At 37.9% G+C, this 22,653-nt stretch overlaps 1 protein-coding gene across 2 annotated transcripts in view; it reads right to left on the reverse strand.

Moving 5' to 3' along the window:
- LOC126334824 (uncharacterized) overlaps positions 1-22,653 on the reverse strand; it is a 377,818-nt gene that overhangs the window by 180,520 nt on the left and 174,645 nt on the right. For both annotated transcript variants that reach the window (XM_049997482.1, XM_049997483.1), the window contains 6 exons: positions 22,297-22,520; positions 22,058-22,160; positions 20,602-20,729; positions 11,850-11,978; positions 384-551; positions 137-302 (listed from right to left, as the gene is read on the reverse strand). In XM_049997482.1, coding sequence (XP_049853439.1) covers positions 137-302; positions 384-551; positions 11,850-11,978; positions 20,602-20,729; positions 22,058-22,160; positions 22,297-22,520 — 918 coding nt within the window. The remainder of the gene's footprint in view (positions 1-136; positions 303-383; positions 552-11,849; positions 11,979-20,601; positions 20,730-22,057; positions 22,161-22,296; positions 22,521-22,653) is intronic.

Here is a 22,653-nt window from a genome sequence, read left to right on the forward strand (position 1 = left end):
ACTGTATACATACTGTATATGTTCTGGCTGGAGGCAGTTCACTCCGTGCTCTTGTATGTGCATCTGCTGAATAAATCTTCTTCTACATGACAATATACATATTTAGAATTTCTCTACATTTTGTTTTCAAACTTACCAGAACATTGCATGAGGCCTTCAAGCTTTGGAATGGGCTCGTTTAAAGGCCAGATCATTTTATTTGTATCAAAATCCTGCTTTCCAGCTGAAACTGGTCTCATGAGCATCTCACCACCACTTCTCATTGTTCTCTGGACATTTTCAGGAGATATGCTCAACACAAACTGTAGAAAGAAAGAATTATTTTACTCTACCATGGGTTAGTCAATTGTATATTTATAGAAAACCAATCAAAACCTACTAACCTTATAAAATAATGATTGTGCCAGAAGTTTTCGACACTCAGGTGATGGGTCTGGAAGAATGTGATCAAGCTGTAGCTCACTGTCAAGAACCTGTAGTGCTTCTTGTAATACTGATGCATCATATAAGTTTTTACCATTCAGATATTCCTCTGTATTTTCAGCATGTACCTGTAAACAGACATATAGAACTGCAAATGGTCTATGACATTACCTGGGTAACAAAACCCCACAAAAAAAAAAAAAAAAAAAAAAAAAAAAAAAAAAAAAAAAAAAAACGCAAAAGACTCATTGTTTTTCTGAACATATTTTCATTTGTTTAAGATTACTTAATCCAAAACACTGTTGTAGATTTACTACTTTATGTGGGTAGCAGTGGAAGCAACACCAGGAACAGATGGAAGAAACAAGAATTTCACACAATATGAACTCAAAGTAAGGTGGGACTTCAGATGGTCAGTTAAAAGTTGGAACTGAGACCACCCACAACTGGTTGATATGCACAATCTGTGAAAGGCAAAAGAAGAAGAAGACGTAGCATTTATTATTTTTGACCACAGACTTCTTAAACTGCATAAATGTTGAGCAATGATCACTAAGATCAACCCCCAACAAATTGCTGCCCATATTGAGCCACATTCCACACCAGGGCTTTCCACAAAAAGCTGCTCTTCTCCATGAATTCAAAAGCATACAAGGCAATCTCATAACTCCCTATCTATCAAGATGTAGCTATCCTAGAAGGAAACTAGCTTCAATCAAGAAAATCATCCATGAAAACAGTAAGGTAACTGCACAAGGCTCAGTTCAACTTACTGACTTAAGTGAATGAGACTGGACAGAGGCTTGTGCTCAACATTACCAGAACCTGTCCTGCATAAGAAAGAAACCCTCTGCCTTTGATCAATTGTGCAGAATATGGATAATGATTAAGAGATTACACACCAACCATGGCAGAAGCACTGACACTCTTTGAAAATGGCGTAAGGCTCCATCTCCAAGATGCGACTGGTGAAGCAAACAGATAAACTGTTCACCATATTGTTACACAATGTCCCAGCATGGCATACCATGGTACTTTCAATGATTTCCTGATGACAACAAATGATGCGATAAATTATATAAAAAATTTAAATTTCTGTTTGTACAATAAATGTGCTGTTGTTTGGAACTATTAGTTCCTTCCTCAGGGAGGGTAGAGGGATAAATTGTAGTACGTTAAAAAGGAAGGGCAGGTCACTCAGATTCCAGGAGGAAAGAGATCACCATGTTTCCTAAGTTTCTATGAATTTTCTTTCTGATACATTACTTCAAATGAATGATTTTACACTGATCACCATCAGCTGTCTATAACTGGCAAACTCAAAACCTGTTTGATAAAAACATTAGAGTTAAACAGAATTAAAATCCCAGAACCCCAATATTACAATAAATTAGGAATGTGTGTCTAATAAGTCAATTTCTATTTTTACTTGCAAGTTTCAATTCTACCTCATGTATACCAGTAAACTGTTACAGATGATTCCACTAGTACGTAAAACTCCAGTCTGAACTGGAGATAGGCATGCACTGTGCATATGTATTGGCATGTACACTGAAACAGGGCAAGCTGGAATCTTTCCATCTGCTTTTAAAGTACACCTACCGATAAATGTAATTTATTTTCCTTAATTTTCATCTAAATCTAATCATTCACACCATGTATTTGTGCACATGCCTAAATCTATTTAGATATTGTTCAGGTCCTACTTCATCCAAATTCAATATTCAGATAATAATTTTAAATATAATGATTACAATGATGCATTTGGTTTCACAGGAAATCATATTAACTAAGAGTAATTAATAACTGAAATTATTACTACAGCAGATAATGGTAGATTTTGACTGAGTTAATATGTAGTCTTGGAAAGACTAACACATACCATTGGAAAAACCGAAATCCAGACTTTATCATCATGTGATCTAATTTCCCTAAAAGTATTAATTTATCAGATAACCAGTACTGAAGTTCAGCAATACCCCATATTACTGTTGTCTTTTGTGCCATCAGATCTGTTTAATTCTCAAGTTTGAAACTATAATTTTGTTGCCCAAATTTTTCTGTAGCATACGACATCTTTCATTAAACAATTATGCCACTAATTAAGAATTTGCATTATTTATCATAATTTCAAATATATGGCAACTATACTTGTAAATAAGGAATTCCCAGCATAGACACACAAGTCAGGTCTTGATAAGATTTCAAAGTGGTGCAAAGATTGGCAGTTTGTTTTAAATGTTCATAAATGTAAAACTGAGCACTTTACAAAGCAAAAGCAAAAAAATGTTGTATCCTATGACTATAATATCAATGACACGGTGTTGGAATCAGTCAACTCAAAAAATGTCTCAGTGTAACATTTTGTAGGGATATGAATTGGAATGATCACATAGGCTCAGTCAGGGGTAAAGCAGGTGAAAGACTTTAGTAGTGGTCGATAACTGGGGAAGTACAATCAGACTGCAACAGAGATTTCTTACAAACCATTCAAGTGACTAGATCTAGAATATTGCTCATGTGTGTGGGACCTCTACTAAATAGGACTAACAGGCGATGCTGAACATATACAGAGAAGTCAGAATGAATGATCACAGATTTGTTTGATCTGTGCAATAATTACTGCAAGCACAGAGACATTCAAACTATCATTCTTCCTGCATCCCATACATGAATGGAACAGGAAGAAATCCTGATAACCAGTACAATGGGATGTATCCTCACAGTAGTTCGCAGTAGTGTATATGTGTAGATGAAGATCCAACAGAGTTGCATGATTCAAATGATATAGTTTGGTCAGTGCAAGAGCTTTACAAGGGTGCTTAACAAACTCCTGTGGCAGAAGACACAAGAGAATTATTGTGGATCAGGGAGAGTTTACTATTGGAATTTCAAGAGTATATTTCCTGGGAAGATTTGGACAACATATTACATCCTCTCACACACATTTTGTGAAATGACTGTGATGAGACAATTTGAGAAATTAGAGCTAATACAGAGGCCTACCGACAATAATTTTGCTCATGTACCATTCACAAGTGGAACAGAGGAGGGGAAGTCAGTTAGTGAAGTACACTCTGCTGCACACTGTGAGGTAGCTTGTGGAGTATTGATACAGATAATTAGGTCAGGCCCATTTGTAACTACAAGGTCTAAAATATTTGCATTGTATGTGGCATATAGAACTAGCTGCTCAAGACAGTTTTTGGAAAACACTTTCAAAAGTACTGCACAAGACTGGCTTTCTGTAACTACTACAATGAATACATAGATGACTCAGACTATATTCAATAGTTTAAAATCACTGCCAACTAATTATGTAAATTGAAGGTGGAGGGGGGAGAAATGAAAGGAAAGGGAAGGAATTATTTATGTCAGCTGCACTGAGACTTTAGGTTGAATCAGTGGCGATGAGTAAAAATGTGTACCAGACCAGGATTCAAACCTAGGATCTCCTGCTTACTAGGCAGTTGTGTTAACCACTGTGCCACACAATTATGTAGACTACTTTGACACCTGTTGGATGACTCTCACTGCCATGTCACTACTCTGAGATTCCCCAGGGGGTTGAACGTATTGTGCATCCACACTGAAAGTGGTCGATTCATTGTCCATCAAGGCGAATAAATTTTATGAATGTGTGGTGTCTTTTCTTTCAGACATGTCCAAAAGAACAGACACTGCAAGTAATTTGCAGCTGTGTTACATATTATGTAAATTAAAGGTACAGAGGGGAAAGGGATGGAAAGGGAAGGAACTACTTATGTCAGCTGCATTGGGACTTTATGTGAAATAAACAGCAATGAGTGAAAATGTAGGCCGGACCAGAATTTGAACATGGGATCTTCTGACACAGTGTTTATGACAATTGTGAGGACTATCTCAACATGCCCCTCAGCCGACCACACTCCCACCTATTGCCAACTATCTGCAGTCCTTATCCACTTCCTCCATGCTCACTACTCTGAGACTCCTACAGGAGGTCGAATGTATTGTGCATGTGCACTGAAGGTGGTGAATTTTCATTTGTCGCCACTGAGTCTGCATTAAGTCCGGAATCAGCTGACATCAGTAGTCCCTTACCTTTCCTTTCTCCCCCTCCACCTTCAATTTACAGAATATATATCACAGCTGTGGATTCCACATGGGGTGTCTGTTCTTTCCAATGTCTCCAAAAGAACAGACACCGTGTGTTCACATAACTGATTCACCTCAGTGGGCAATGAATCCAACACCTTCAGTGTGGATGCAAAATACATTTGACCACCTCCGAGAATCTCAAAATAGTGAGCAGGGAGGTCATGGATGGGGACTGTGGATAGGTAGCAATACGTGGGAGTTTTGGTTGACTGAGAGGCATACTGAGATAGTCCATGCAGTTGTGATAAACACTGTATCTGGGTGGCACAGTGTTTAAAGCAACTGCCTAGTAAGCAGGAGATCCCAGTTTGAATCCCGGTCCAGCACACATTTCCACTCATCACTACTGATTCTGCATAAAGTCGCAATGCAGCTGACATCAATATTTCCTTCCCTTTCCTTTCTCCCCCTCCATCTTCAATTTACATAATTACAGCTGTGGATTCCATGTGGTGTCTGTTCTTTCAGACATGTCTGAAGGAACAGACATCACGCATCCATATAACCTCGAACTAATTGCATTATCTGCATATTTCTGTGCAAAAGTGTGGACTTTCATTGAACAACTCTAAAACTGTCTCTGTTTATTTAGAGGTTTCTTTACAGTGACTTTATGCCATGGAGGTTCCCTCACATTATGAACTCTTCTACTTGGTACATATCTAAACCATGCATGGTCAACTATTCTTTTAAACTTGAGCCAAAGTTCCTCTAAAATGTATAAATGCTAATGTCCTGTGCAAAAAGTTTCAAGTTTCTCACTTAAATGTGACACTACTGTTACTTTATCTAATTTATTGAACAAATAAATCTTTCTACTTGTTTTAGTTGGCCTTTGTACTTTGGTAGTCATTGTTAGAACAACTGTCTTATGGTCACTGATACTGGTTTTTATGTGGACTTCTTCAAAGAGGACAGGTCTGCATGTTGCCATTAGATCTAATATATTTCTATAATGAGTGGAGTTCCAAACTACCTGTTTTAGGTTGTTTCCAGAGAATGCATTTGGTAATGTTTCACAGAATGTCCTGTAACATCTACCTCTGTCAACACTGTCTGATAACATTATGAACATCCATGTATTACTATCAAATATATGGAAAATTTTGTCTTAACTGATTGTCCTAACTGTCAAGTTATCATTTTGTCAGGGCTATATTGTGAATGCTCCTGTATTTGCCACTGTTACTTTGATTAGTAGGATACTAAAACTGCCAGGGAAAAACATCTTATGTGAGAGCTGAAACTGGTCATCGTATTGCTCTTGTTGTTGTGGTCTTCAGTCCTGAGACTGGTTCGATGCAGCTCTCCATGCTACTCTATCCTGTGCAAGCTTCTTCATCTCCCAGTACGTACTGCAGCCTACATCCCTCTGAATCTGCTTATTGTATTCATTTCTTGGTCTCCCTCTATGATTTTTACCCTCCACACTGCCCTCCAATACTAAATTGGTGATCCCTTGATGCCTCAGAACATGTCCTACCAACCGATCCCTTCTTCTTGTCAAGTTGTGCCACAAACTCCTCTTCTCCCCAATCCTATTCTGTACGTCCTCATTAGTTACGTGATCTACCCATCTAATCTTCAGCATTCTTCTGTAGCACCACATTTCGAAAGCTTCTATTCTCTTCTTGTCCAAACTAGTTATTGTCCCTGTTTCACTTCCATACATGGCTACACTCCATACATATACTTTCACAAACGACTTCCTGACACTCGAATCTATACTCGATGTTAACAAATTTCTCTTCTTCAGAAATGCTTTCCTTGCCATTGCCAGTCTACATTTTATATCCTCTCTACTTCGACCATCATCAGTTATTTTGCTCCCCAAATAGCAAAACTCCTTTACTACTTTAAGTGTCTCATTTTCTAACCTAATTCCCTCAGCATCACCCGACTTAATTCGACTACATTCCATTATCCTCATTTTGCTTTTGTTGATGTTCATCTTATATCCTCCTTTCAAGACACTGTCCATTCCATTCCACTGCTCTTCCAAATCCTTTGCTGTCTCAAATAGTGACAATAAATGTGGAACAATCATCATCATCATCATCATTTAAGACTGATTAGGCCTTTCAGCGTTAAGTCTGGAGCATAGCCCCCTTATAAAATTCCTCCATGATCCTCTATTCAGTGCTAACATTGGTGCCTCTTCTGATGTTAAACCTATTACTTCAAAATAATTCTTAACTGAATCCAGGTGCCTTCTCCTTGGTCTGCCCTGGCTCCTCCTACCCTCTACTGCTGGACCCATGAGTCTCTTGGGTAATCTTGCTTCTCCCATGAGGGGTAATGTGACCCCGCCATCTAAGCCTGTTCGCCCTGACTGCTACATCTATAGAGTTCATTCCCAGTTTTTCTTTGATTTCCTCATTGTGGACACCCTCCTGCCATTGTTCCCATCTACTAGTACCTGCAATCACCCTAGCTACTTTCATATCTGTAACCTCAACCTTATTGATAAGGTAACCTGAATCCTCCCTGCTTTCGTACCCATACAACAACGTTGGTCGAAAGATTGAACGGTGCACAGATAACTTAGTCTTGGTACTGACTTCCTTCTTGCAAAAGAGAGTAGATCGTAGCTGAGCGCTCACTGCATTAGCTTTGCTACACCTCGCTTCCAGTTCTTTCACTATGTTGCCATCCTCTGAGAATATGCATCCTAAGTACTTGAAACCGTCCACATGTTCTAACTTTGGTCCTCCTATTTGGCACTCAATCCGTTTATATTTTTTTCCCACTGACATTACTTTCGTTTTGGAGATGGTAATCTTCATACCATAGTCCTTACATTTCTGATCTAGCTCTGAAATATTACTTTGCAAACTTTGAATCGAATCTGCCATCACAACTAAGTCATCTGCATATGCAAGACTGCTTATTTTGTGTTCACATATCTTCATCTCACCCAGCCAGTCTATTGTTTTCAACACATGATCCATAAATAATATGAACAATAGTGGAGACAGGCTGCAGCCTTGTCTTACCCCAGAAACTACTATGAACCATGAACTCAATTTACTATCAACTCTAACTGCTGCCTGACTATCCATGTAAAGATCTTTAATTGCTTGGAAAAGTTTCCCTCCTATTCCATAATCTCGTAGAACAGACAATAACTTCCTCCTAGGAACACGGTCATATGCCTTTTCTAGATCTATAAAGCATAGATACAATTCCCTGTGCCACTCATAACATTTCTCCATTATTTGCCGCAAGCTAAAGATCTGGTCCTGACAACCTCTAAGGGGCCTAAACCCACACTGATTTTCATCCAATTGGTCCTCAACTAATACTCGCACTTTCCTTTCAACAATACCTGAGAAGATTTTACCCACAACGCTGATTAAAGAGATACCTCTGTAGTTGTTACAATCTTTTCTGTTTCCATGTTTAAAGATTGGTGTGATTACTGCTTTTGTCCAGTCTGATGGAACCTGTCCCAACTCCCAGGCCATTTCAATTATCCTGTGTAGCCATTTAAGACCTGACATTCCACTGTATTTGATGAGTTCTGACTTAATTTCATCCACCCCAGCTGCTTTATTGCACTGTAATCTATTGACCATTGTCTCCGCTTCCTCAAATGTGATCCTATTTCCATCATCATTCCTATCCCATTCTACCTCGAAATCTGAAACATTACTGATCGTATTTTCACCTACATTGAGCAACTCTTCAAAATATTCCCTCCATCTGCCCAAGACATCAACAGGATTCACCAGCAGTTTTCCTGACCTTTCCAAAATACTTGTCATTTCCTTCTTACCTCCCTTTCGAAGACTGCTAATTACACTCCAGAATGGTTTTCCAGCAGCTTGACCCATAGTCTCCAACCTGTTTCCAAAGTCTTCCCAAGATTTCTTCTTGGATGCTGCAATTATCAGTTTGGCTTTGTTTCTTTCTTCAACATAACTTTCTCTGCCTACCTGAGTTCTAGTATGTAGCCATTTTTGATACGCCTTCTTTTTTCTTTTACAGGCTGCCGTGGCTGTGTCATTCCACCAAGTTTTTTGCTTCATCCTACTTTTACACACTACTGTTCCAAGACATTCTTTAGCCACTTCTAGTACTGTGTCCCTGTACCTTGTCCATTCCTTTTCCAATTACTGTAATTGACTACATTCAACTAACTGGTACCTTTCTGAGATCACTGTTATGTACTTGTGCCTGATTTCCTTATCCTGAAGTTTCTCCACTCTTATCCTCCTACATATGGACCTGACCTCCTGCACATCCAGCCTCACAATCCCAATTTCACTGCAGATTAAATAATGATCAGTGACATCAAAGAATCCCCTGAATACCCATGTGTCTCTAACAACCTTCCTGAATTCCTGATCTGTTGTTATACAGTCAATGACAGATCTGGTTCCCCTGCCTTCCCAAGAATACCGGTGAATGTTCTTATGTTTAAAAAAGGAGTTTGTGATTACTAAGCCCATACTGGCACAGAAATCCAAGAGTTGTTTCTCGTTCCTGTTGGCCTCAATATCCTCTCCAAATTTACCAATAACCTTTTCATACCCTTCTGTTCGATTTCCAATCCTGGCATTAAAATCATCCATGAGCAGAACACTGCCCTTGTCCTTTACTCTAACAACTACATCACTGAGTGCCTCATAAAAACTATCCACCTTATCTTGATCTGTCCCTTCACAATGTGAATATACTGACACAATCCTAATTTTCTTGCTAGACACTGTCAAATCTATCCACATCAGTCGTTCATTTACATACCTTATTGCAACTACGCTGGGTTCCATTTCTTTCCTGATGTAAAGCCCTACAGCCCATTGTGCTATTCCTGCTTTGACTCCTGACAGGTAGACCTTGCATTCTCCCACTTCCTCTTCTTTCCCACCCCTTACCCGAATGTCACTAACAGCTAAAACGTCCAGCCCCATCTTACTTGCAGCCTCTGCCAGCTCTACCTTCTTCCCAGAGTAGCCCCCATTGATATTAATAGTTCCCCATCCCATTACCATTTGTTTGCCAAGTCGTATCTTAGCAGTACCTGGTTTGTCACCTCCGTCACCTCCAAAGGTCCGAGGCATTTTGCTCTGATTGTTGCCAGCATCATATTTAAAGCAGAACAAGTCAAATTGATTAAAAGTTGTGTTGAGCACAATATTGGAGTACTTCCCATAAAGTTCATTTTTCAGCAATCCAATGAACTTTATTCAATGGGATGCCATGCGCAGAACAGAATTCACAGATAGGTAACCTTTCAAAGAGTAAACAGTGTCATTGCAGGAACTTCTATGATATTTTTGGTTACCAACAATATTCTCATTATTGTAGATACAATTAGTGGCACTGAAGTAATATATTTAAATGATGTGCATGAAGAGGCAGTTTCACAGACATCTCATCGTCTGTGACAGCATATCTCCTGAACTATGATAGGTAAATGATTCTTTTCCCCACAGAGATTGTTGCCTGGCAGAACGTACACATGCACATACACTCACACGCACATGTACATTCACACACGCGCGCACACACACACACACACACACACACACACACACACACACACATATTTTATAATCTTCATGGATTTCATTAACTAGGTACTCCTATTAATTGGTTTGTGTTGTGTTTTATGATTCTTTTCTTGGAACACCGTGCACAGGATACAAGAGGGTCTCTGGCAGTTAAGAGCCTTCAACCAATTCTCATCCATACGCCATTCTGGCAGCCACGTCAACATAGGACACTTGTTACTTACTACACAGTGTTGATTCATCCACTAGGTTTCTTTCCCTATTTATTTTATCATTTTTATATTATTCTGTTAGCTGTATAGACTTTTCCTTATGTACGTCCTTACATTTTTATCTAAAATTGCCAGAACGGTGTTTGAGAATTAAATATTGTCACTTAGGCATTTCCTTTTTAACAGTCTAAATGACTTTAGTCTTGGTTTTAATTTTATAAATTTTATCACTGTAATAATTTACACTCCTAGTAGTCCCACTATAGGCTTCATCTACTGTATTCTTCTTTTTATTGCATTTTTTTAAAGTTATATAATTAATGAATACATGGAGGCTTACAATAGTGACATCTAACAGGCTTACAACATAAACATCTTGTGGCTACCATACTGTAGTCTATTATGAACAACAGATCTGTTAGCAAGATGACTCTACTGACACTGTGGCCTAGTATACACCAGATTTTAATTATTGGCTATGATAATAGACTGATTTTGTGTGTATCTTTTTAGGGTGCCACTACAGCTTCATTATTAGCATAAGTTTTTAAAAATATATGGCTCATCACATCTTTAAATGTTTGTTTTCCATGAGTATTTAGTAATACTTTTCATTATGGCCTACATTATTGTTTAAAGATGTACACAGTCCAGCACTTGTATTTATATTGTTTCTCATGTTTTACTGCAGATTTGAAGAGGTCATCGTGGACCAAAACCAGTAGTATAGGGATCTAACAGTTTTGTGATTGTAGCTGCAAATAACTATTTGTGGCCATGCTGCAACTCATGGGGAAACAAAGCTTCATTCTTTTTCAAAAGGTCAAATAGTTGTGAGAAGTTATATACTCCATTTGTTTTGCTACCTATTTGTCACTAAGATTTCATCTAGTTAATTCTTCATGTAAAATGCAGTGTACTTATTTTTTAAAAAGTCCTGTGGTATTATCTACTGCAGGCTTCAGATGCCTTTATGTAATGATCATCCAACATGGCATTGTGTACTGTCATAGCGTTTTCATGTTTGGTTGCAGTTCTGGAGTATCCATCACATGAAATATCCAATGAGATATATGACCACTTTGGAACTCTGTCACCCATTTCTCAATAATTTAGTATGAAGCATCACGTCCTCCACAAGTTTTCATTAACTGTGGATTAATTTTCATTAGTAGTAACTTGTCCAGAATAAAACAAAATAGATTTAAATTTTCCATTTAAGTTGAGCACACATCTGCTACAAAAAGTTGTGAACACAAAATTATTACACAGAGTTGTTACGTGATTGACACTAATGAGAAACATGCAGCAACTTAGCAACTTACAAAATGCAAATGTAATTCATCTCAACACAAACTCTGAGCCAGGTCAAGAAATTGTCTCCTTGCCCTAATGTATGCTTTGCAGAACCTCTGAAGAACAATAAAAGTTCAATAAGTATGTAGATATCACAGTTTCTTGACTGCTTATCCCTCAGTTCATAATCCATATTCCAATGAATTGTAGGTAGTACTAACAGAGTAGGAATAAAAAGTTCATTAAGTTAATTACTTACAAAATGGGGGCTAATTCCTCCAAATATTATTACAGGTTTAGCCTTCAGTTTTCCAACGGTAGCCTGATCTACTTTCATATGAAAACCAGCATTTACATAAGCATGTGCATTTTGTGATCTTGGCATTACCTAAAATTAAATTGAAAATAAAAATTCAATTAATTAGAATAAAAATCTAGCTACTTACACAAAGTAATCAGATAGTAACATAAATTAGTCTTGAGAATGAAAATGTGTGCCAGATCAGGATTCAGATATGGACGTTCCAAAGCACTCACATTCACCACCTTCGCCATCTTAACATGGTTCCAAAATCACCCTAAACTTTCAGTGTCACTAGTTTTCCCTGCTATTATTTCCCAACACCATGCTAGGTGTTACTTTGTGGGGTATGTAGCAATAGCAATACTGATGGTATGAATTTTGTTCAGGGACCATGATGTACCACAGACCAGCAGAATATCCAGATTTAAATCCTTATTTGACACAAATAGAGGAATAACATGACAGTATCTTTCCACACAGAAGAGGCACTCCCAGTCACTATGAAAAAATGCTATAAACACACAGACAAAAAAATTGCAACACCAAAAAAATAATTAATTTTCCATTGTTTGATGTCTCTAGGCAACATATTTAAGTGATTAACACTGCAAGATCACAGGTTAATGTAAGTAAGAAATAAGCCCCTGATAATGTGAAATGATGGTACATTAATAACTGGTGTAACCACCAGAATGTTGAATGCCAGCTTGCAAGTGTGCACGTATTCTGTTGTACAGGTGTCAAACGTCAGTTTGTGGGATAAGTTCCATGCCTGTTGCACTTGGTCGGTCGACACAGGGAAGGTTAATGCCGTTTGTGGGTGATGCTGGAGTTTTCATCCAATGAGGTCCCGTATGTGCTTGATTGGAGACTGATTTGGTAATTGAGCAGGCCAAGGCAACATGTCAACACTCTGTATAGCATGCTGGGTTACAACAGCGGTTTGTGGATGAGAGTTATCCAGCTGGAAAACACCCCTGGAATACTGTTCTCAAATGCTAGCACAACAGGTCAAATCACCAGACTGATGAAACAAATTTGCAGTTAGGGTTCATGGGATAACCATAAGAGTGCTCTAGCTGTCATATGAAATCACATCACACACCATAGCTCTAGATGTAAGCCCAATGTGTCTAGCACACAGACAGATTGGTTGCAGAGCCTCAAATTGGCTTCCTTCTAATCAGCACATGGGCATCACTGGCACCGAGGTAGAATCAGCTTTCATCAGAAAACACAACAGATCTCCACCCAGCCCTCCAAAGAACTCTCGTTTGGCACCACTGAAGTCACAAATGGTGGTGTTTCAGGGTCAGTGGAACGAATGACACAGGGCATATGCTTTGTAGATGTACTTGAAGTACCCAATTTGTAACAGTTAATTGTGTCACTGTGCTGCCAACTGCTGCTCAAATTGCTGCCGCAGATGCAGTACGATGTGACAGAGCCATATGCGAAACATGATGGACTTCCCTCTTGATAGTGCTATTCGGTCACGCGGAGCCTGGTCTCCCATTCTCTGCCAGCAATCATGTACAACAGCTACATTCCTGTCGAGTCTCTGTGTAATATGACAGAAGGAATATCCAACTTTTCATAGCCCTATTATATGAACTCATTGAACTTGGTGAGATGTTGATAAAGATGTTGTTGTCTCCTTTAAGGCATTCTTGACTAACTTCAACTCACCATGTTCAATCTCAAAGGCAACTAATGCTCATGACCATTACAGCACGTATTTAAAACAAACCTGATTTACATCCTCATAGTGGCACTACTATACAACTGACACGAAATCTGAGCAGACGTCATCTTTCAGGTGTAGAAACACACTTATCAAATTTTGCATATGTCACACCACTATGTCGTGGTTTTGTAATTTTTTTCCATCATGTATTTCACATTTCAGACTATGTCCTTCTTCAGCAATAGAAAATTCTCACACATTCGTACAACACGAAGTCACACAAACGTAGCCACTGCCTCTGTGCACAAAATGTTGAATTTCCATTGTTTGATTATAGTAAGACTGTTAATATACCTTTTTCTTTGATATCAATACTTCTGTGGATGATGACACCAATGGATATGTTTCACACATGCAATGAGTAATATCTTACTGTGACTACTCAAACTAAACTTTAGTGGTTTTTAATCTTGGAGTGACCACACTGTTATTGATTGAATCACTTTATTTGGCAGTCAAGGGGAAACAGTGTGATTATAATGAAATAAATTAAACAGATATCAACAATGAAAGTCCAAATTATTTTAGGAGACATAAAAACTGGATCGGACTACGAAAAGGAGTAAGACAAGGATGCTGTCTATCACCTACTCTTTTCAACCTCTACTTGGAAAATATGGTTGACCAATTCTCATTAGATGACAAAGGAGTAGAAATTGGAGGAAGAAGAGTAGGGTGTTTGAGGTTTGCTGCTGACATGGTACTTCGAGCCACAGGGGAAAAAGAATTACAGGATTTGGTGGACACCATTGAAGCTAACGGAAAAAATTGTGGAATGAAAATTAACACAAAGAAAACAATAGTATTGGCACTAGGAGGAAATAAAGAAATAAAAATTGTGCTGAATGGAGAAATACTAGAAGAGGTGCAAAATTTTAGGTATCTTGGAAGCAGGCTAGACACCGACTGAAAGTGCACCACAGAAATTAAAATGAAGATAGCAATGGCAAAAGGGGCATTTTATAAGAAAAGGAGAATTTTTTTGCAATGGTCTGGACAGAGAACTCAGGAAGAGACTCATAAAATGTCTTGTATGGAGTGTTCTTCTATATGGTGCTGAAACATGGACTTTGAGGAAGAAAGACAGAGAAAGCCTGAAGGTTTTTGAGATGTGGATATGGTGAAGGATGGAAAGAACAAGTTGGATGGACAGAGTAAAGAATGAAGAGGTACTGAGAAGAGTGGGAGAGGAGGGACAGTTACTAGAAGCAATAAAAAGAAGAAAAAGAAACTGGATTGGGCATATATTAAGAAAGAATGGCAGACTGATAAACAGTTTTAGAAGGTTATGTACATGGGAAAAGTAAGCAAGGAAGGAAGAGATTGCAGATATTAGATGACATTATGGGCGGTATGACATACATCAGCCTTAAGAAGGAAGCAATGGATTGCTGAAAATGGAGAGGCAAAGGACCTGCTAATATAGCAGAAAACTGATGATGAAAATCATGTAGGTTATAGGACAATAATGGTAACACAGATACATCCCTAGGTAAGAGTTCACAGCTTCTGCAGAGTAGGTATTTTACTTCAGATACTGTCAAATTAATGGTTGGGAGACATGTAAATATACTACTGGCTATTAAAATTACAACTTACAAACTACTTTTACTCCACTGAAGAATATTTAAATTTATGAAATGTGTTATATAAATACGTACGTGTAAAGTGTATTGTTGTAAGCTTAAATATGTATGCCTTGAAATGACTTTCAGCCTGTATATTTATAAATTGACTTGTCCAATGTCTTATGCATAAGCTGCTATGTAGACAACAGGACCAATAAAATACAATCTACAATAGCATGCACTCAATGACAAATTAGAGTGAAGGACAGCCTCTGTAACTGAAAGGTTAGGGTAAAGGTGTTCAGTATGAAAGGATGTGGGGTTAAATTCTAGGTACCTCTTCTAATTTTTCTGGGGTAGGGAGGTCTGGAACAGGGTCCCTTAGCCTCATGAAGCCAAATGAGGGGCTGCTTGAATAAAAAAAGCAGTGATATCATCACTATTCATCTACTGGCGATAATGGCTGGATGGACTGATGACATGCTTATCACATGTCTCATGATCAAAGATTGCTCATCATGCTGCCTCGTAGGCAGCAGCCAGCAAGTCATAACAGGGCTAAGACCTAATGTGTGAGTGGTGTTTAAATTTACTAATATGAAGTATGGCTGGATATGGAAGTGATAAAGCTTTTGACATGTTGACTGGAATGCTCTCTTCCAAATTCTGAAGATGACAGGGGTAAAATACAGGGAGTGAAAGGCTATTTACAATTTGTACATAAATCAAATGGCAGTTATAAGCGTCAAGGGGCACAAAAGGGAAGCAGTGATTGAGAACAGAGGGGGAGACAGTTGTAGCCTATCCCTGACATTATTCAATCTGTATGTTGAGAAAGCACCAAAAAAAAAAAAAAAAAAAAAAAAAAAAAAAAAAAAAAAAAAAAAAAAAAAAAATGGTGTAGGAATTAAAATTCATGGAGAAGAAATAAAAACTTTGAGGTTTGCTGACAACATTATAATTCTGTCTGAGACAGCCACCTAGAAGAGCAGTTGAACAGAATGGACAGTGTCTTGAAAGGAGGATTTAAGATAAAAATCAACAAAAGCAAAATGAGGATAATGGAATGTAGTCAAATTAAATCAGATGAGCCTGAAGGAATTAGATTAGGAAATGAGACACTTAAAGTTGTAGACGAGTTTTACTATTTGGAAGTAAAATAGCAGATGATGGTCGAACCAGAGAGGATATAGAAGGTAGACTGGCTATGGCAAGGACAGTGTTTCTGAAGAAGAGAAATTTGTTAACATCGAGTATAGATTTAAGTGTCAGTAACTCTTTTCTGAAAGTATTTGTATGGAGTGTAGCCATGTATGGAAGTGAAGCATGGACGATAAATAGTTTAGACAAGAAGAGAACAGAAGCTTTCGAAATGTGGTGCTACAGAAGAATGCTGAAGATTAGATGGGTGGGAAGAAGTCGAATTTGTGGCTCAACTTGAGTAGAAGAAGGGATCACTTGGTAGGACACATTCTGAGGCATCAAGAGATCACCGATTTAGTACTGGAGGGAAGTGTTGAGGCTAAAAATTGTAGAGGGAGACCAAGAGATGAATAGACTAAGCAGATTCAGAAGGGTGCAGGTTGCAGTAGTTACTTGGAGATGAAGAGGCTCACATGAGATAGAGTAGCATGGAGAGCTGCATCAAAACAGTCTCTAGACTGAAGCCCACCATAACAACAACAACAATGTAGAAGTGATGGTGACATGTGTTACGCCTCAAGTAAAAATGAGATATCAGCATATGTCGAAATTTGACAGAACCATGCCCAAATGAGTAAGTGGTTTATCATTCCATGATATTGCTGCTTGTGATTCTATATCTATCATGTGAATATGAAATTGATGGTTCAGGAGGACCATATTTAATGTCACTTATGATCTCAGTGGACTCACTATTGAGAGGACAAACATACTGTTCACTTGGCTGCGTAGGATTGTACAGCAACATCATGTACCATGGGTCAGAAAGAGGCTTGTTTGCAGATACACAAGTACCCACATGGACAGTGTGATGACATCTGAAGCATCATATACTGTCAGCACAGCAACCATTGTTGCAGATTCCCTTGATATATCAGCATAGACAGACACGCCAACAACGGTGTGCACAATAACCAGACTGGACAAAGGAGAGGCACTGACACGTCCCGATTTCCATTTAGCACAACAGTGGGTATATACATGTGTGGCGGCACTGAGAGGAAAGAATGTTGCCGGACTGCATTTGCACTGTCATACAAACTGATCACTTAGTCTGACTATAATCATATTTTACTCATGCTATCCTGACCTATCTCAGTATTGTGGTTCTATGACTTCTCCCCTTTTCAGCACATTCTCCAGCTCTTTCACCCAATGAAAACATTTGTCCATAGGTAGTGACAGAATAGTATGTCACCTCTCATCAGCCATTACAACTGATGAATTCTGGGATAGAATGATGCAGCATTAAATGATACATCCCTCTGCCATCCAAGGTTGGTTTAACTCAATATCAAGTCAACTTGGAGCTATAGTTTCTGCCAGAGGTGGCAGCTCTGTGAACTAGCATTTCATCTTGTGTACCCCCAAATCACCTACAAATTTAATCATGTTTTCTCTCTATGATATTGTATACAAACAATACATAAAATTTAGTAGTTTAATGTCCTTCCTGGTGGTGCAGTTTTAATGGTCAGTAATGTGGCTGCGTACGTAAAGGTTCTGAAGATGATAGAAAGTACAAAGGTCAGATAGTCAATATTGGAACAAAGTTGAAAAAGAAAAGAAGAAAAAGGAGGTGTGAGAGTCAACACAACAGATTTAAGAAGGAGGTACATGACTAGTAACATGCCAACTCATGTATATTGTTTTTTGTCACTCTAGCAGAATGTGGGCAGGTGTTATAATGGAGTAGCATCACTTCATGCAGTCTTCCTAGTCTTTGTTCTTCTACAGCATTTGCAAGATGTCTTCATTTGTTAGCAATAAATGTCACAAGTGATGGTTATATCTTGGGGAAGCCATTCATAGTACATCACACAGTCACTGTTCCATGAGATGCATAACATTATCTTTCGGGGATGTGTGTAGGTCTTTGTACGGGGAGTTGCTGCTTTGTTTGAGCTCAATCACTCCATTCATTTCCTTATGTTAGCATAAAAACATCATTTCTCATAATCAGTAGGATACTGGATAGAAATTGCCAGTGTTGTCTACGAGCCTATTGAGGATGAGCAAGCAAAGATACACATATGGCCACCCACCGATTTTTGTGATGGTGGCTTACAGCACGCGGTACCCATACACCCAATGTTTTAATGTTCCTCATTGCATGTAAATGTTGCATTATGATGAAGTGATGACAGTTCATCACATATCCCCGTTCTTGAGAATACTGATGTGGATCATTGTGGATGAATGCACTTAAACAATATTCATCAAACAAAGAAGGTCTCCCAGAATGTCGAGAGTCACAAACGTCAAAACACTCCTCCTTACGACAAGAAAACCATTTTCTCGCCATGCTCTGTCCAATGGCATTATCCTCTTGCATTGCAGAAATGTTTCTGACTGCCTCAACTGCTACCACCCATCTATTGAACTCAAACAGAAGAACATGTCAGAAATGTTCTGATTGCTTCACTCAGCACTCCATTTTCTAGCACCCACAGATCCAATTACTATTTCCAAATTACAAGAATGAGAATACGTAAACTCAAACAGCAACAGTGAACTAAAAATTTTAAAAAAAGACAATTGATAAATAGACCTATAGTAAGTGGCATGGTGACATGTAAAACAAAAACACTATGACCTTATGAACCAACCAAACATAAATAAGTTGTTGACACACCTTTTTTTAGCATCCACAGCTCCACTCAACAGCACCAAATGATAAAAATTACAATATGTACACTCAAATAGCAAAAGTTAACTACAAATAAAAAATGATAATTGATAAATAAACCATTAGCAACGAGAATACCAATTACGAAAACCAAAACACTATGAGCTTATGTGCCAACCTAATATTAATAAGTTATTCTTACTTCATATAGGAATACTAATAACAGAAATACATCAATTACAAAATACACTGCCTGACCAAAAACGTGAAGCACCGAGAAGACATGGTCAGCTATCAACATAACTTTTCAAATGTACATATCATTGGCAGATATTGAAATGATCAGAGTTATAATTTTCTGTGACAGAAAGAATGGCCACAAGAGAACATTACTGTTGTTCATATTTAATGTTGTTAGCAGGCTCGGTAGGGTATATAAGGGGCATTAACAGAGTCAGATGTTGAGTGATCACTCTTAATGACATGGAGACACCACACACTCATGTGACACAACATTATCAGAACCTGGTTGATTTTTAAAGAGAACTCATTTTGAGGCTCCATTTGGCCAACTGGTTGAAACATGCAATATTCATATTTGTGGGGCATCCAGAAGTGACAATGGGCCAATGCTGGAGTGCACAGGAATATGGGGACACGCATTTTCATTGTCAAGTTCATGTCTGACCATCACAAGCATGGTGCACCAAACACATCACAAACCCTTCCATTTATGCCTGCCATCCAGGTACAAGTGATGGACTCCCCACAACATTGCATGTCATCCTAAGTTATCATGTGTTACCTTTTATGTGACAGTATCATGCTGCAATTTTTCTGCAGAACAAAGCTAGTTCACATACGACACATGTCTCTATGAACTGCCGGCATGATGTTGAGGTATTACCTTAACCAACAAGATCCCCAGATATGCCCTCTGTAGAACATATTTGGGACCAGCTTGCATGTCAACTCGGTCCTAGTACCAGTGTCCACCACATCAAGGACCAGTTACAATAGGTGCGAGACAATGTGCCTCAGGAGAGGATACAGCTGCTTTAAGATGTCCTTGACAACTGAATCAGGGTATGCACCAAGGCCAGATGGAATACAAAATTGTACTGATAAGTGGACTCTTACTTCCAAGTTATTTATAAATTTGACGTGATACTGTAATCATTGAAACAACATCATATAACCTCTCACTCCATATCGTTTCATTTTGTTTCCATCTGCTCTGCTGGGTGCTTCACTTTTTTTCTCAGTCATTTTATGTTTAATGTGCAATCAGCCAATTTCACCTTGTTCTGTCTATAACAACAAGTAAATTATCAAACAAAATTAAAATAACAACTGTTAACTACAATGCAAGTTATTGTTATTCATGTAATATGTGAGATCCCATAGAAAATTCCTAGTTCTACAAGTTCCGTATTCATAAAAAGGAAGAAAATATACTGACCAGTTCCTCTAAAGTGTGTTCTTTTTATCTGATTCAGTATTTCTATAGGGAAAAATGTTATTTAGCAGCTTGAAAGATGTTTAAACAAACGTAATTACCTTGTATGTTCTAATATACGTGTCATCATCATATGGTATCAAACTAATGCTTTTGATTATTTTATGAGTCATATCAAACTTGAGAAACTCATGAGGGTTCAAAACAGTCTCCACACCAGCTTTATCAACTGAAATGCAAAAATAATCATCTTGATTAGGCAAAATGATAATAATAATACTGATAATTTTGTGTGGCTCAATGGCCTCGTGCTAGTCTTTCAATTGGATGCCACTTCCGCAAATTGAGCGTCCCTAACTTACCCCAGTTATACAACTGAGAAAAGGGGATCTATAGTTTAACATATAACCTGAGCCATATTTCATTTCTGGTGAATATCCACACCATTGAGAGGTGAATGCTAGGTTAAATCCAAGACTAAAAAGTCAGTTGTCTGGGATTCGATCTCATGACATTTCGGTTTCCTGCCAAGCACTTTACTGCTAAATCATCTGGCTCATCATTAGGCAAAGAAGAAGTACACTATGAATCTTTCAATAGCGCATATTCTTTAGTGCAGATGTTGCACTAGGACTGTTAAAATTTCATATCCAAACCACATGGTCTTAAATCTTGGAAAAATGAAGTAATTAATAATCTTGTCACATGAAATTGAGCAGTTATTGGTAAAAAAGTAAAGTACTTCTACTATTCCCCAGGCGGCATATGCCATCATTGAATAAAAATAAACAACATCTTTCCGGGTGTCCTATTTGTCAGTGTAGTATGTGCAACCTATCTGTGAAAACCTGTGCTTATTCACAGTATTGCTAATACCTCTTTCTAAAATGTTCATGTTAAAATCTACACTCAGTAATCATTAGATTCATATGTGTGTAGTTCTTATGCTGTTTGTTTCCAGTAAACACTTACGCAACATCATGTATTGAGTTCATAAAGTAAAGACTATGATTACATGTAAAATGTGTAACACCTTGTGTTAAAACTTACAGAAACAGCTATTTGACACTTAACATCTGAACTGGTGTTATGAACTGTTTACTAAATGCAATTCCATTAACCTGATTGTATGGGAAATTTTTCCAAGTGCACTGTCTTTGTGTTCATGCCGCTGCTTATTATGATTACTAAGTTTAAGTGTTGTTCCATCATTAAAAATATAAAATTCAAGGAGTGAATTTATAAGACAGTGGAATTTCCCTACCCATGTTATCAGAGTTATGGTCACCCGAACTGGTCATTGCAACATTTAAGGTGGTAATAAAATGAGGAAGAGACCAATTAAAAACAAAATTTTTCATGACCATCAATCAAACAACCTGTGAGAAATGTATTCAGATAGATCAATGCAACAAGATCCAGATGACCAAACCGGGTAGGGAAACATCACAGCTGTTGAACTATTTCTACTGTAATAACAGACTGTCAGTTGAGTATAGTCTTCACCATCAATTCCAAATGGTAGGCTCATAACAAAGCAAAAACTACTTTGCTTACTTATACACAGACTAGCACCCACAGTCTCCAGAATGATAAAGATATCTGATGGGAATTCATTGTGCTGGTGTTTAACACACAAATTTCCAGCAATGGTCCCTATCTGAAAGAAGAAATAAACACACGTCAGTCACTAGTTACAAATATGATTTCAATAATGACACAACATACATTAAAGAAATTTTGTCCATGTTCAAAAATTTACTCAAAAACAATAAAAATCTACATATTTTACTTACATTTCTTACTGGTATATTAGCTACCAAGTCTATGTGCTCAGCAATCATTTTCAGGTATTTAAAACCTTTCTGAGTGTTTGCAAGATCATGAAACAGATCCATAGCTTCATTAAGAGTCACATTACCACCAACTGTAACATTAGTTGTTACTGAATGTGACTTAAGTTCTTCAACATTTGAAATGTCAATAAAGACTTCAATATCCTCTCTTCTGCGATACACACCTACAGAAGAATCAAAGATCCAAGGCAATTATTACTGATCTACATTGTACAGATATGCTTTCAGTAATTTGTTCATTACATCAAGCACACAAATTATTCAATTGTAGAGAACATTCATGGACATACAATGAGC

This window comes from Schistocerca gregaria, chromosome 2 (genome assembly GCF_023897955.1).
Source record: "Schistocerca gregaria isolate iqSchGreg1 chromosome 2, iqSchGreg1.2, whole genome shotgun sequence".
Classification (NCBI taxonomy): domain Eukaryota; kingdom Metazoa; phylum Arthropoda; class Insecta; order Orthoptera; family Acrididae; genus Schistocerca; species Schistocerca gregaria.